The sequence below is a fragment of the Tyto alba genome, unplaced genomic scaffold, assembly GCF_018691265.1.
Source record: "Tyto alba isolate M040663 unplaced genomic scaffold, T.alba_DEE_v4.0 Super-Scaffold_27, whole genome shotgun sequence".
Lineage (NCBI taxonomy): Eukaryota > Metazoa > Chordata > Aves > Strigiformes > Tytonidae > Tyto > Tyto alba.
Window position 1 is genome coordinate 1,199,556 of NW_024881301.1, and position 15,037 is coordinate 1,214,592.

General features: G+C 33.6%; 1 protein-coding gene across 5 annotated transcripts in view; it reads right to left on the reverse strand.

The window, feature by feature from the left end:
* The window catches only part of SNTG1 (syntrophin gamma 1), a 347,402-nt gene that overhangs the window by 70,013 nt on the left and 262,352 nt on the right, over window positions 1-15,037 (reverse strand). For all 5 annotated transcript variants that reach the window (XM_033001088.2, XM_033001087.2, XM_033001090.2 and 2 more), the window contains one exon: window positions 6,461-6,499. In XM_033001088.2, the coding sequence (XP_032856979.2) occupies window positions 6,461-6,499 (39 nt within the window). The remainder of the gene's footprint in view (window positions 1-6,460; window positions 6,500-15,037) is intronic.

The following is a 15,037-nucleotide window of genomic DNA, read 5'->3' on the forward strand; positions in this document are numbered from 1 at the left end:
TCTTTTCTATCATCTAAATTCCTAGCCAGTGTCCAAATTACTTCCATTCTCTCATGAGCTATAGGGTATGCAGCCCTAGGATATAAGTATTGCTATCCAGTAACTGCATCAAGTGACTCACAACACGAATGTTATCTAGCTCATCAGGTAATCCACTATCTTCAGGAAGCAGTCTGACCTTCCTCTCCAAAGTAAAATATGGTTTCCTCAGCCTAAAATCTCTAACAATCTATGGTGTGTATTGCGCTTCTAAAACTTTTTTTACGCCCTGAAGCTGAAAATCTACTCTGGACTATAATGTAAAGGGAGGAAAAATCTTTTACTGGCCATGGGAAGCATAGTTTTTTTTATAATAGAGTGCCTCAGAAGCATCTAAAGCAACTGAAGAAATTGCTCAGTATTTCATGTCAAACAAACAAACATATTTTTATATATATATATTTACATATATATATATATAGAGAGAGAGATTTCTTTCATTTTACAGAAAGCTCAATGAAGTAGTAATAAGCAACATAAGCCTTTCAAGGGTTTATGTTATGGAGTAATAATCCATGCTGAGGGCCATAGATGGCTGACAATACAGTGCAGGGAATTAGCCACAGCATAATTTACACCCTATCGTGCACTTCTGCTTAATTTAACAGCAAGAACTCAGCTCCCCCTGAGTGTTTCTACAAACATTTAACAATAGAATCTTCCTTATAGGGATCTTCCTTCAAAATAAACCCGATCAAATCCTTACTGTGACAACAGATGGTGATAGAGCAGATGTACCATAGGACCTGAAAGTTCAATAACTGTCAGTCAAGAGCTGCAGAGTGGCTACTCTAAGGAACTACAGTAATGGTATACTGAAAAATAATTAATTCAACAGTCAAGCAAAATCGGGAAGAAAAAAGAAATAATAATAATAAAAAAAGAAATCAAAATAAACCTAAGGAAAGGGAACAAAAACACTGTCCTTAATGTACTTCCAGAGTAATGACTTGATTTATTTTGAGGATGCCACCTTTCAGTAGAACACTGTTTAACCATTCTACTTTAAAAATATTAATACAATTAATACAGCAATGTCAACTTGGAGGTTATTACTATGCAATTAAAAATAAAAAAAAAATGGCATGTGTTGTGTTTCATACTGTTTATCACTAGAACAGATGCTGTCCTGCTGAGCAATGCAATTCACCTCTTTAAGTGTAGTAGAGATGCAACACATCTGCAGCAAAGGACACTGGCTTGAGTGACAGGGAAACCAGACACCATGACATTTGCGTGTATTCACCTTTAGACAGCATTTATAAGTTAAGCTTTATTAAATAAACTCACTGAGATGAATTTTTAGAAGTGATTTTAAATGTGATTGTTCTAACTGCATAACTTTAATCAAGCTGAACAGCAGCCTATTAAGCCAGAATATGAAGTGATATTACATAGCTGAGCTAGTACAGCTGCATGTAGCAGTTTTTATTAAATTAGATTTGCCAGGTACTGAATCTGCTTTGTACTGATATCTTGTTGAGTAAAATAAGTTAAAAGTGAAATCAGAAAGCTATAACTTTCCCAACTGATATTTATAAACATTGTATTTACTTGTGCATGTAAGGACAGGAGGTGGTGAACTGAAAGCCAGACTAAGATTTAGATCTAAACCTTGAATTTCACTTTGTACCTAAACCAGAGGTAACCAATTCATCCTCCTGGCATGGCAATCAGTAAATGGCAAATCCCAATAAATCCAAAATAGCAAATGAGGGTTATAATGTGTAGTTAAAATCTCCAGTAGCTGGATGCAATACATTTGGTTTCCCACCCTGAGAAGGATCAGAAGATTTTGTAAGAAAGACTATCTAATGCTGATTTCCCTAGATGCTATCAAGTTGATTTTCAGCTGAGATGAGGACATTCAAAAAATCCTCGTGGCTAATGTAAAGACTGTGAATTGAAAAGGAATGTGCAGTGTTTGTCCTCAATACAGTTTATTGAGGTAGGGTGTATTTTCCTGTTGTTTGGAAAGGGTTAGCAGGGAAGTTGGTGCCACCTTTCAGAACTCACATGCCTAATGATGGCTCTCACAGAAGCTGACATTTTCTGTAAGCAGTATAACAACTGAACAGCAGCGATGAGTTCCAAGAAAAGGAAATGTGCCTGTGTTTCCTCTCCCATCTTGGCTGATCAAATAGAGAAGCCCCTGGCTGAAACCTTAAAATATTCTATTCTTTGTGCCTCTCTGCTATGTGGTCTTTTATTGTTTTTCCTCTGGAATGATAGAAATTCTGTCTATGACATAATATTATTTTTAGTGCATTTTTAAATAGGCATTATATTTTCAGTACCAATTTTTTTTTTCTCAACTACTTGCTGATGCTCTCTTAGATGGTACTATATGTAGACCATGCATATAGTACAAATATAGAAAACACTACCAATTTTCTAATTCTTTTACCACCTTCAAGTGTCCTTTTTATCACTGTCAGCTCAGAAAGAACTTTATTTCCCTCTTCTCCCACAATCTTCTTCAACAGTATTTTGTCTGTGTGGTCCTCTTCCAGCATTTTCTGTATCATCTTTCCACCAATATTAAATGCATTAAAAACATTCTCAGATTTTTTTATTGCTTCATGATGCCCACATAATTATAATTTTCTTATCAATATCCATCATCTTCGAACTTTCAGTTTTCAATTTTATCTTTCTGACAATTTTCTAGCCAAACCCACTTTCACAATTGTCTTAGAAGAAAGTTGCTATGTTATGTGCAGTCAACAAGTCTTTTCTAATCATGGTTTCTCTTCTCTTTTTATTGCAACACTGCAACGTTGAGACATTCAGATAACACTTCCACTGTTACAGTAGCTTCCACACCGATGTAGGTTCATTTATTTCCTCACTGTAATGCTAATGGATCTGTCTGTGCCAGTATTTTCTCCTCCAAATCAAGGATACATTTATAAAGGTATCCTAACTGGATAGGTTCCTTTAACAACTGCCTTCCCCCCTTTACCTTTAACAACTAATTAAAATCTACATATATATACAGATGCATACATACATATTAATTTTATGTATATAAATATGTACGTAAATATGTATAAAAAAATTTTAAGGGAAAATAACCTTCAATTACCCTGCTAGTGCTCATAAAAAAAAAAAAAAAAACAAAACACTCAAAACAAACAAACAATAACAACAAAAAGAAAAACTAACGAAACCTGGGTATTTTCTAAGTGAACTAAGTATGCTTTTTTTAATTTTTTTTTTTTCTTTTTTAACATAATAGGAAGACAGTAGCCAAAATATTAACTTGCAATGTTGACATTATTGAAAAATTCTATGGCAATTTTTTCTTAGATAGACAAAGCTTAAAATTAAAACCTTTACATGAATTTTTGATACTATTAGTATTTTTGAGAAAAATATTAATCCTCTTAGTAACTCAATATTTAGCAAAAGAAGGATATTTGAGAAAAAAAGTTAAATACTGAAATTTATTGGTATTAATCAGTAATATTTTAGATATTTGTGGAAGAAATGTAAATTAGACTGTAGAAATTTTGTCACTGAGTGAGAACTGAAAAGCCACATGATCACACAAACCTTTTCAATGTGTATTGATTAAAGATAGTACTCTAAAAATTCTTAGTCAATGGATGTTTTTCGGTAAACTGACTTTGAAAACATTTCACTATATGTGCTTAGAACCTGTCAGTTTGCCTTATTACTGCTTTTTATTCAGAAAGATGCACAGGGTGTGCAATAAGACATAGAGGCATTTCCATCCTGAACAGATAACATGTTCGTAGTTTGGACTAATCATTTTAAGCAAAATATATTGTAAGAAAAAATCTCGAAGTAAAATCCCAATCAAATCTGTTTCAGAGTTCAAGTTCATGAAATGCTTGCAGAAAGAAGTTAAAGCTAGCTATTCAACCTCTTCGACAAAAATGCCTTTTATTAAAATAAACGTCAAGATGACAAAATATTCAGTGAAATAATGATGTGGTAATGTAATAAATAAAAAGGCCTGTTCCTTCCTTGCATATCATGTTAATGTCTGCTGCATATCAGAAGACAGAAATTAACCTTACATCTGTGTAGTCTTTTCTGATTCTTCTCAGAAATACCTTATTTAATTTAAATTAGGTGATATTTCCTAGGTCCTTCTACAATAAAAAACTACAACCCACTTTACATAAATTAATCCCAAAAGGGAGTCAGTTTTTAAAATTAATGTTCCCTAAAATTTCAAGACATCCACAGGTCAATAAACCTTTTTCTTTTCCGGTATTTGATGGGCAGTGAGGCCTTCTTAGTTTCACTGCCCATCAAATCCACCTCTTTTCAGTTTGATCTTTTGGTTAACTTTCTTGAAATGGTCCGTGGTAATTCCTTTGGAACATAGCGATTGATGCTGATGAGGGAAGAATGCATTAATTGCAGGCTTCCCTAACAGATAACATGACCGACAGGCTTTTCAAGCCAAGAAAGTTATATTTGATTTCCACTGGAATTCTAGTAAAGAGGAAAATGCCTTACTGACCACACATGCCAGCAATTCCAAAAGATCAGAGATCACTGAATTAATATGTTAGCCTCATGGGACATTATAACTCTTGTTTATATTTTTGCTGTCTTTTTTACAGTAATAAAAGCCCAGAGATAAATTCAGAGTAGATCATAAGAGTGAAAATGGAGCTAGTTATCTATTGTTTGCTTGCTAGGCATTTTGTACTTCCTTCTTTTGAGATAGGAGCATTTTTTTTGCCACTGCCAGCAACTGATGTTATGGAAACTGTTCTGAAAATGCCCAAATGTAAGTGTTATCTTCAATTGCTGAATGTGACAAGCTACTTCCTTTCTGTGACTTCAGGAGGCAAGAGTGAGACAAAAGTATCTAAAAACCTAAGTAATTGTAGTTCAGATGAAGAATTGAGAATCAAGGGCAAATAAAAATATACCTAATTATTTATTATGTTCTATTTATTCTAACTTCACTTTTACATACCCAAATAGTTACTATTATTATTACTACTACTAATAATAATAACATTATTATTGTCGTTCATTTATTATGATTTATGGACCTTCAAATGAAGAAAGCAGAAAAAATAATAGTAATATCCCCCTCCCTTATGAGTTACAGTCAGCAAAATTCCATATTGATTAATTACATATCAGTAAATTTGGGCCAGAGATAAGGAACTGAGAATTACGTAGACTGGCTGAAGATGTGGTGTAAAGGAGGTGAAAGCACTTTTATTCCTCAAATCTGTTCTCTTGAAGGCAAATTTACAGTTCAGTCCTATACATATTTCTCTCCTACAAGGAAGCAATTTGTTCCTTCTGATGAATCACATGTCTCCATTTCTTTTTATTACAAGTTTCTTAAAAAAAAAAAACCCCATTATGTACTAGTTGTGATACAGAACACATGCATACTTAGTTAACGGGTTTCATTTACTAGACATGTACTGTGTGGTAAGTAGCCCACCACAAAATGGTCACATTTTCAACTGTTGTGCTATATCACAGGACAATTAACGGCATTATTGCAGTATGGGAACAGACTAAGTTCCAAATGAATCTTTGTACAATGTACTGAGCCTTACCCTGAATATTTTTATTAGTGCTTTGCTTACATAGTTTTGTAAAATATATGCTGATCCTTTTCAGGAGGTGTGGCTCTTGTCCATTCTTACTATAGTCTCTAGCAACTAGAACCTCAGAATTTCAGCCTTTAACTTCGAGCTGCCTGTAGGTTTGTTTTTTCAGAAAAAAAATAAAAAATGTGGAAATAACAGATTCCTGTTAGACACACCGCTGTATTCCTTTGTCCCATGGATCCAATGATTTGACATAATACACAGCTGTAGAGAAGAGCAGCAATTGTGCTCTTGATGCATTTTGCAAGAAACCATCTCTATTCAAGGAATCTTACTCCTTTTTTTTAAGACATTGCAGTGCCTTCAAGTAATATGAGACCGCCAATGGATGGACTTGGAGACAGTCAGATGATCCAGTTTGTTCCAAATTCTGCTACTGGCCTGCTCCATAATCTTGTGCAAATATATTTTTATGCCTTCATTTGGACAATAGAATTCATACATTTTTAGAATTTTAGAACATTGATGGATATGTCTAATTCTGTAAAGTGTAACAATCCCATTCCCCTTTTATAGTAAAATGGATAAAATACAATCTGAAGAAAAGTTATATGTGTGTGAGTGTGTGTGTGTTAAACAGGTTAATTTGAAAAGATCAGGCATGATCTTACTTTGACCAAACACTTCAGTTCCCTCTGACCTTAGGAAAAAAAAAGAATATTTTGAGGAAGCAGGGTACTCTCTGAAGAAAATCTACTGAGAATTCTTGAGCTAGAATAATGCACAGGTACCACAAAATTAAATACATTTGAAATGAAAATTGTAAATGAAACAACTGCAAATTTTCTTTTTCTTACCTGCTGGTTTACGGGAAAATTCCTGTTGATTTTTTTTATCTATAAGTGAATAAAGAAATAGATTAATACTCAGTCAGTAGGAGAAAAAAACAAAACAAAACAAAACAAGAAAAAAAAAACCAAAATAAACAAACAAAAACCCAAACCCCCCCAAAACATTGTATTTAATTGGAATTTAGAGACATATGTCAGACACTCCCCTCCAAATTATCTATCTAAAAAAAATAATAAAAAACCCCAATAAAATCGCCTGCAGCAAAGGGACTGAAATCTTTGACAAGCTCATGTGAATGATCGGAGATTTCTGCCTTCACTGTGTGGTTCATTCTGCTATTCAGAATACAGAAAAAGAATATCTACAAGATTATTTCTGAATTCTACAACACTACACCTTTTGCTTTTTTCTGATTAGAAGCTATAACATAAACTAGAGTATTTAACTATATAAATAATTCAGAACAACTTACTACCATCCACCAAAATCATCATGCTATAAGCATTTCCTTAAAGAATGATGGGAAATTGGGTTGGAATAGCCTTTGAAACATCCCTTACTCTACCCTTGTATCCTAGGTGCAAAATCAAGTGTGAAAAATCACAATTTTGATAATTGTTCAAGTAATTTTTTCTTAAAACATTCCACAATACCCCTAGGTAAAAAGTAAAGAGAAAACCAGTCTGAGACATGTGATTCATGAGGAGTTTGCATTTATCCCTGACAGATCACTGACTCCATCTAAATAAACATTGCCAGCTTTCTGACACAAAAGTGTCCAATACAAGGAGAATTAACTGTGGAGCATACACATTCCTGCCATTAGTAGAACAAAAATCTTTTTTATTTTAAGCATAAGCGCTGCAAGCTTTTGAACAAACCTAGTAAATGTACTATGTGCATTCATGACAGATACTTAATACTTATAATTTATTTTTTGCTCTCTATGTTAACTTTTCACAATTGTTTTTGTAGCTATGGGTAAATGAGTAAAACATATCTTCAAATTAAAGACACTGTCAACTAAGAATCAGTTCCAAATCCCTGAAAGCCCTGAAAACACAGTGCATTATTTAAACTCCTGCAACCAAAGGTACGATATCTTTTTAGAAGAAAAGAAGACTCACCACTGAATTTTCTCCAGTGTTTACAATATCATCTCTAAACAACTATATGCAGAGATGTGAGTGGCAATGTGTTTTGCAGATTTTAAAAACAGACTGTTTGCTGCAGTGGTAACCTCTTTGCATTCTTCATGCAAATACTGAGCAAGTCTGCAAGTCTGTCACTGACATCCCACAGTTTTGCTATGAAAGGACAACTCTTACTGTCAAGAACATGCTGACAAGCAATTTCAGTTGGTTTTTGAAATGTATCCTGAACGACAAGTGTCAGAAGAACATTTCCAGCCTCCCGTCTTGCATGTATCTCAGCTTTAATTTCCTTCTTTCTCCAATGTAGGTTAAGGGAAAGCATTAGAGGAGTTAGGATATTTGGTGGACAAAGTATGAAAAATAAAATAGATCCACACTTTATAAGATAACTACCTTACCCGATTTCTTAAAAGAAAAGGTGAATGAAAACCACAGTTTTCTGACAGAAAAACAGAGATTTCAAGAATTTTGAGATTTATTCCTGAATCTTCATCATGATAAATCTGTTTGTGCTAGGAGCACTATTGAGATCTTCATCAAAACTGTGTGTTTCCTTCTAGTTTAAGCAAAGACTGCAGCCAATAACATGAAAAAATTTCAGTTATGAAAGAACATTGTCAAGAAAAAGAGATTTTACTATTCTAAACAAAACTCTGAAAATATCTATTTAGGGGCAAATTACTGTTACATATTAAGTACTTTGGTGTTATTTTTGTTTACTTCATATATAAATTTTTTAACAGAAATAAGGTACATTAGGATCCTTGTGTATTTTTACATGTTCCTGGGAAATGTAAATGCAAGATCCAAACATCATTTTCTCATTCACAAATTTCCAGCTCATTTCTCAAAGTACCTACACTGCACAGTTGTTTTAACTGTTGTTACTTAGATGAAATAAAACTATTATGTTCATCTTTCAGCCAACATGGTGATGATTTCTTGAAATGCATTATTTTTATTTATGTTATAGCTTGCAAACTGCAGTATAGGTATTCAGTTATACTTGGAACTAAAAAATGTCAAGTGTGATTAGTTTTAGGAATACCCTAAATATTTATCATTCTCATGCATAAATATTGGGCATACATAACAAGAAAAAAGTTCTACAATTATGCAGCAAAAGTCATTGGTCTTTAAGATTATGAGATACAATGTCTCAAGAATACAGAAAGAAAAAAATTAGCCAACATTTTTCTTCCCAACATGTTACAAAATACACTGAGTAAAATTTAATCTACAGATGATCCAGATCCACAAATCCTTAATAATAAAAATCTAAATGTAAACATTTTTCACAAATGAAAAGAGAAAAATATCTAATGTTACTTGATAGATTATCTAAATGAGAAATGTTTCTTCAGTCTTCCTTAATGTTATTGAACTCATTATAATACTATTTATTAAGGACAATCACATCACACAACACTGTGTAACTCATGTAAATGAATAACATTTGTTCTCATCAGAGGACACCAGTACAATACAATACAAACATATATGCACATAAAATTTTTAAATAAAATATTCCGGCAGATGCTACCCCAAGAAAGAAAGGCAGGTGCTCTGAGAACACTCTTTAGAAAGATGTGTTTATCCAGAACAATAAAAAATCAGGAGTGGCACAAAAGGAGACAAAAGAAGAATCTAGTAAACACATCCTGTTTGAAGGCAAAGATACAGGAAGCATTATGAAAGCTGAATCGAAGCTAGTATGAGCTACCTGCTTCTACTTCATGTTCAAAAAAACAGGTATTGAGGTGGGAAATTCTAATCTGGTTCAGTTTCCGCGAATGCAGATTTGGAAAAAAAAAATCTAAGAGCACCATTGAGAAAGTAGTTTGGGATTTGGTGATGACCTAAATGTGGAAGGAGGAAGAAAGCACCAAAAATAATATATCTGCAGTATGTTGCATCTGACCAGTAAATAGGCAAGTGATGTTGATACAAGACCAATAGTGGAAGAATAGATTTCAGCAGAAGCTATCATAGAAGAATGGGTTGAAGCATAATTGATTGTGATAAGGGTACAAACATGTATGACTAGATATGCTCCAAAAAATCAGCTGGCCAAATTTGTTAGGACATCATAGTCATGAAGAATACTTCACGTGGAGATGAGATGATATGAAGTGAAACATACAGAAGAATGTACCATGGCCAAATTCAGTTAATTTTGTGCACTAGATGTTGCCACCACAGATGGATAGTTTTCAGAGTAATGGTTGTGCCTCCTCTGCAGAAGAAACAAATAAGAATATGGAACACATCACTCCTCAGCAGTGTGAGCAGAGGAGCAGGCTTTGGCTTCAGGTGTGCACAATGATTGCAACTTGTTTTTGTTTTTTAATTTTACTTTATTTTATTTAACAGTCTCCATGCCAGAGAAGCAGTAATTCAGAAGAATGCCCTTCCATACTACTATCTTTCTGTGTGAATTGTACTTTATTATTTTTGCCCTCTGTTGGAATGCAACTGATTAAGCTCACAGAAACTGAGTTTTAAACTCTCACATTCAGTTGAAACTGAACTGAATTGCTCTCTGCTCTGAGAGATACTATTTCAGACCTTCTCTGAGAAAATAGCACCGCAATAACTCTTTTCAGTTTCCATAAGAGGATTGTAAAATGTAATCTCAAAACTGCTATTTATTAGGGGCTTGTTTGACCTTTTTTACCTATTTATTTTAATGAAATTTGCTATTCCAATGTAATCACAGGTTCCTTATGAGATGATGAGGAAATATGCCTTTCAATGAGGACATACCACCCTAAGGACTCTTAAGGGCAGTATGATCTAGAGATAAGGGCACTGATTCCAGGTTCTTCCAATTCTTAAAAATTTAAATAGAAGCAATCATATGTTTGAAAACTCTATGTGTCCCGTGCTTGCTTTAACCCTATTTCCTGAAAAACTGTATTGTAAATGAGAGGCTTACAGTTCTAATGTGTTACTGGGAAAGATGATTAATGACAGTGTGAATCTCAGGTATCACAACTGGTCTTCTGCGAGAAGCAATAATATAGCAGGTGTTAGCTGTCAGGACGGAGTGCTTGACAGAGACCATCCTCTCAGAGTACCTACAGAACAGCCAACACTTAAGTGAAACATTTTGAATGAGTGGGCACAAGCTCCTGCTCAGTATTTAGTTGACTTAAACAGTAGATCAGATTCTCCCACACTTGCACAAAGCATTCAATCTGTCATTTTCTTTCAGCCTGTAGGTATCATGTAACTTTGCAGATCTCCTTCCTTATCAGAAATTTTTAAAGTAAAAAAGAACCCTTTATTATTTTAATTTATTCTGGCCATATATATGGATTTCCCCAAACAATTTAGACTCTGTAGCCTTCTGCATTGTTTTCATCACATAACTGCTGATTTACATTCATTAACAGCCAAATAAAATATAATAGCTTGAGAAGAATGAAAATTCATTAAATAGTTCTTAACTTTATTTTGGGCATTAAAGCAACAATACAGTTCATGCCACTGGTATGTTAAGTGATTGTAAACAGGTAGCAAGATCATCACAATCTGGAGCATTTTGGAAAAAATCATGAATCCATGCTGCGATAATCTTATGTTAATGAATGATTATGAAAGAGTATATAACTAATGTTTGGAATTATTAGTTGGTTAGTCTTATTTTCTGTTTTGAGTATACGTGCACAGAAAAAAGCAGAGAATCAGAGAAAAATTGAAAGCACGCAACAGTTCACACAAAATACATCATATGTTGGTGAATATATTCAAATATATGTATAACTCATATAGACTGACTGTAGGAATTCTTGATGATGATTTTACAAGGTGTAGTCGATTTCAGAGTTTAGGATTATAATCCATACAAACTGTGATATTCAAAGTTATCTGTCAACATGTTCTAGAAAATATGGGAGTACAGGAACTATTTAATGCAACACTTATGTCTGCTTCTTGACCTACCAGGGTTGATGCCATTCTCTATTGTCTGTTGATCACATTTTATGAGTTAAATGGTTCAAATGATAGAAATATTGGGATTACTGCCATGATTTCCAGTATTTTCATGCCTAACTCAGATTTTTCTCAAGACTAGATGCAGTGGGTTATAAATGCACTTAGCCTGAATGAACTCAGCATCAAGTTCCTTGAAGGAAGAAAGGGAAAAAACAGAGTATGTGAATATTTATATAGAGGAGAGGCTTGATACAACACTGAATAATGCATAAGCATAAACATGACCTCTGCTTTAGAGCCTGTTCCTATAGATCCCTGTGGGCTGAATCGTTCTCACTATGGTTTCTAGATGCAAACAAATGTGAGAAACAAGATGATATATGTTCCAAATTATATAATAAATGTTATAAAATCCCTCTTAGGGGGTAAAAAAAATTATGAGAAGAGATAAAATACTTTTAAAGAATTAGACAATTAATACACAGGAGGCATAATTCAGGAAGCCCCTTATCAGCTGACTGAAGTAGTCCCAAAGTAGCAGGTGGCTGGAAAGACAAAGGGAAATATAACTATACTTTTGCTATTGCCAGACAGAGGACTAGATGGGTCTTTGCTCTCGTTCAGTATTAACATGTAAAGTTCTAGTGGATCATTTTAATCCAAATGGAAACTAAAAGGTTTCCTTTGAATCCTACATATAAGTAGAAGAAAGACCTGTCAGTCTTGATCTCTCATCTGGAAATCAGTCCAATAATTTTACAAGCTTCCTTTGAAATTCTTGTACTGACTGCCCTTGTAATTGCCAGTTGCACAAAGTATACAGAGAGCTTGCATGGTTTGGTGAGCTCCCATGCATGCAGATATTTGATAAATAGTTTTGGAAACAATAAAGGATGGATAGTAAGACTCAGGAATGGTCCCCCAAAAAAGAAATCAGTTGAATACAAATCATTCCTAACTGAAGTCTTCTTGAACTGATGTATGGAAAGAAGAGATTTGTATATTGAGAGTTATTATCAATTTATGTTATGTAAGAGCACCATCGAAGGACAAATGCCCATCTGAACTATTATTGCAAACCTGCATACTGTCAAATTTCTTTCATTTCATTTCCTTTCTCTCTCAAAAAGATTCAGTGATGAACTGAACACCACCAGCACAGCAGTAATGGATGGATATTATAAAGAAATACCAGATTTGTGCCTAATGCATGAAAGTATAGTGGAAGCCCCAAGGACAAAAGCACAAAACCTAGTCTTCCCGCATCTGTGATGTCCCAATAATAGGACTGCAATTACTTCTACTTAAGTTAAAAAAAAAAAAAAAGTTAATTTAACTGATGAATGACTTCATTTAATCCTGCAATATTTAACACCTATTTCTAAGTTTGGACATTAGTTTAATGATAATATTGCTATTGTGCTTCTTTAAAAAGATACTTATGCTACAAACAACACAGTATCACGACAGTGAATCTCCATAATTAAAAAACCAGCAGCAATATGCATATTATTAAAGAGACAACAGTAACAACTGAAAGCCAGTGTCTGAAAAAGTTATTACAGTACAATCTGAAAGTGGGAAACATATGTCTGTCTACTGAAGATTTACTAGAAAGATTGGGAACAATAAGAATTGAAAAAAACTATGAAAAAAAGTCAACCCAGAAGGAGATACAAAAAGCATTGCTTCAGATAATGAAATGCAAGTGGATAATTGTGGTTTATATCATAACGGTGGCTGCTCATTGGAGTATAATTACAGCAGTATCAATCACACTAGGAGTAAAAAAGCTGGTCCAGGTAATCATGAGTAAAACATCTACTCACAAAATAGTGAAATATATTCCTCTTGAGTACCTCTTCATTTGCAATTTAAAACAATTTTACTATCCACCAAAGAAAAACAGTTTGCAATGGAAATCCATCTGAATAGTTCATAGGTATTCAAATGCATTTTACTTCTTGTTAAGAAAGCATACATACATTGCCAAGTAAAGATGTAGTGTACCTAGCAACTATCAATCCAGTTTTCCTTTGAAGATATCAAGGACTTCCACCTGCAGTATAACTTCTAGATTCCCCTGGTTAATATTTTTTAAATTATGAATTCTAAGTCACTTGTATTCAACATATTCAACTATAAACCTTATATATCTTCTATAGCTAGAAATACTAGATTCTAGAAGCTATCAGAAGCCTCCAGAATACATATTTTATTATTTTTCTCTGAATTCTCAACATTCAAATAAAGTTTTGCTGAAATTCCATTCTTTTTTTTCAGTAATGTTTTACTTAGCTGTTGCTACATCCTTCCTCTATAAATTGTGATTAGGACTTACGTTAAAAATTAAATAAAATAAATTCTAAATTTTCAAACCTCTCACTGCTGAAAGATATAGCCGTTTAATAGTTGGAAGACAATGCTTGGCACTAGAAATCTACAGTTCATTTCCACAGACTATCACTGACATTGTGGGATCCTAAACTTCCAAATGTCACTACATGAGTTAGTTTAAAATAGCATGCTTGAGTTATTATACTTTAGTTTGACTGAGAACACAGGAAAATAGCATTTAAAGTCCAGAATATGGTAGAAGTAGCAGGTCATAATGACTGGTCTAGTAGATGACAAAATGCAAAAGAAGCAGTTACATTCTCAATACATTACTAAATCAAAACACCAACACCCTGGAGCTACAAGATACATGCACTTGTCAAAAGAATGAGGTTAAGGCAAAGAAAAGAACTGGATTTTGAAGTAAGAACAGAGTGAAGAAAACCCTGGATCACTTTTCTTCATAAAATCATGGAAATAATATACATCCGTCAGTAGAAACACCATAAGAAATTATTGAATATACAAACTATTGAAGAGGAAAGTAATCTTATTAAACAAGTGTACTAGATGTGATTAAGAAATGTCACTGATCTAGTCAGAATTTTTTTGGAGGTGGAATAGTCTTTTTCAAAGCTGATATACAGTTTACAAGGATGCAAAGACTGTCATTTATTTAATGTATTATAATATTTGTGCTTGTTATGAAACTTGTATGGTGACAAACAATATGCATATAGAAAAAAAAAACCCAAACAAGTCTGGTTGTTTTGTCATTTGGAACGTATTTATGTTATAATTTTGGTAATTCATAGCAGCTAGTAAGACAGTTAAAATCATGAAAGATAAATCAAATCTAAAAATGAGTATGTACTGGATGTACCTACTGATAAAGTGACACAGCACTTGATGCGATGAGATTGGTATTTAACAAAGATGGGTTTCAATGGGAATAATTATCTAAATGCAGATAATCAATCTGATCATTGATTATCTGGTTTAGATGGTTGATTAACACATTTGCAGCTCTTAGCCCCTCTGTCCACCAGTTATTACTGCAGAAGAAGCAACCCCCTGTCACTCTTACAGCAGAAACCAGATTATTAAATTTTAAAAATTCATCTATACAGCTCTCCTGGTATAAGACAT